General features: G+C 49.0%; 1 protein-coding gene across 1 annotated transcript; it reads right to left on the minus strand.

Moving 5' to 3' along the window:
• Positions 1–208: 208 nt before the first annotated feature.
• ier3 (immediate early response 3) lies at positions 209–1,351 on the minus strand. Its single transcript, XM_084729609.1, has one exon. The coding sequence runs from the start codon at positions 1,265–1,267 to the stop codon at positions 686–688; it is 582 nt and encodes a 193-aa protein (XP_084585735.1). The 5' UTR covers positions 1,268–1,351; the 3' UTR covers positions 209–685.
• Positions 1,352–1,642: the final 291 nt, after the last annotated feature.

Consider the following 1,642-nt stretch of genomic DNA (forward strand, 5'->3'; position numbering starts at 1 on the left):
CTGTGAATGTGAGTTAAAACTTGCAAAAGTTGCAGATGTCTTGATTATGATGCAATGAAGCCTGCAAAAAATGTTGTATTGTAAATGTAATATTCATTACTTGTTTATATTAATTCATGAAAATGCTCAGAACAATCAAAAACATGTTGAGTAATTGAGTGAAAAGGCAGGAGACATGAACTCATATTAGACATTTTTTTATTAAAATATTATTAATCAATAAATAGCAAATAATAGAATAAATAACTAAATAAGACATTAAGACAACAGACAGTGTCAGTTTGCAGCTATGTGGCCAACAGTAGTAGTTTTCCATCAACTTGTAAAACATCCAGTTCGCCCTCAGGCCTGTTAGTGCAGTTAAAAGTGTAAAATACACAACAGTTCAAGTTTTTTTGAGTTCAAGTTTCACTTTTTTGTAAGTGTTCACAGTTCACTTTCTTTCTTTCTTTCTTTCTTTCTTGCTTGCTTGCTTTCAGTGTCCCTTTCCAGACTGTGTCCTTCTCCATCTTCAGGGGGACTGCTGGCAGGGAGACGCCGGCACATGGAGCTCGCCTCTCGGCTGCGCCGCGCGGGACGCACCGCTCCTCTCCAGAGGCTGTTCAGGATCTACTCCAGCTCGGCTCATTTTCGATCCCAGGAGCCCAGACTTGGGCGGTTTTCAGTTCAACCAGTCCCGAGACGCTCAGTTGTCGCTGCCCAGTCTGTGGTAGACCAGCAGAGCCACCATGTAGCTCTTCCCTGCGCTCTGCTCGAAGGACCGGCTGGTGTCTGTCTCTTCGGCGGTCATGGGGCAGGTGGTGCTCGGGATGATGTGTTCACTGGATGTGCTGCCGTCCTCACAGCTGCTGGGTGAGGCTGACAGGAGCTCGGAGCTGGCGCTGAGCTGCCTCGCCTGCTCCTCCGCACACTGGAAGGGGAAACCATGGTAGTCGCTGACTGGGCTGTCTGCGCTGCTCAGCGCCGCCTCGGCGCAGGGCTCCTCGGTGTAGATCTGCCACAGCACCACCAGGCACAGGATGACCAGCCAGCGTTTGGCCTGGCTCCTCTCCGGCGGTGGAAGGTGCATGCGGACTTTAGCAGGGTACATCACCCGGGTGCAGCGCTTCTTCGGCCGGATGGGCACGCAGGAGCGCACGGCGGTGGCCTGAGCCGGTATCCGCTCGAAGGTGAAGACCTCGGGCTGCGTGCTGCGGGTCGCCATCCTGGAGTAGGCGAAGCTCTCCCTCTGAACAGTCAAAGTCATGCTGTTTGATCGTGAGTACATTTTCTGTGAGTTTTCTGTCGCTTTTTCTTGTATCGAGTCTTGCTCTCTTCAAGCTCTCAGAAAGTCAGATATGCCTACACTGAGGAGCGCACACAATTTATATCTTTTCTACTTCAGGTTGTGCTTTTAGTAGACGCCCATCATCAGGCCACTCCCTGGGGTTCAGCCAACGCACCTTATTGCTCAAGTGGGAAATAACATAGAAATTTGAATGTTACTACGGTCGTGCGGCGTTGATCACGGTGAGGCCAGGCGGTGGCAAGAGGCTGAATCATCAGGGTTCGGTAAAATAATTACTCTGAAGTATGAGGAAACACATCACATAAAGGAATCATATTTAAAAGTACTACTATTTCATGAGCATATTATAATCCC

Source organism: Lutjanus erythropterus, chromosome 10, assembly GCF_056507025.1.
Source record: "Lutjanus erythropterus isolate fLutEry1 chromosome 10, fLutEry1.hap2, whole genome shotgun sequence".
Taxonomy (NCBI): Eukaryota; Metazoa; Chordata; class Actinopteri; order Lutjaniformes; family Lutjanidae; genus Lutjanus; species Lutjanus erythropterus.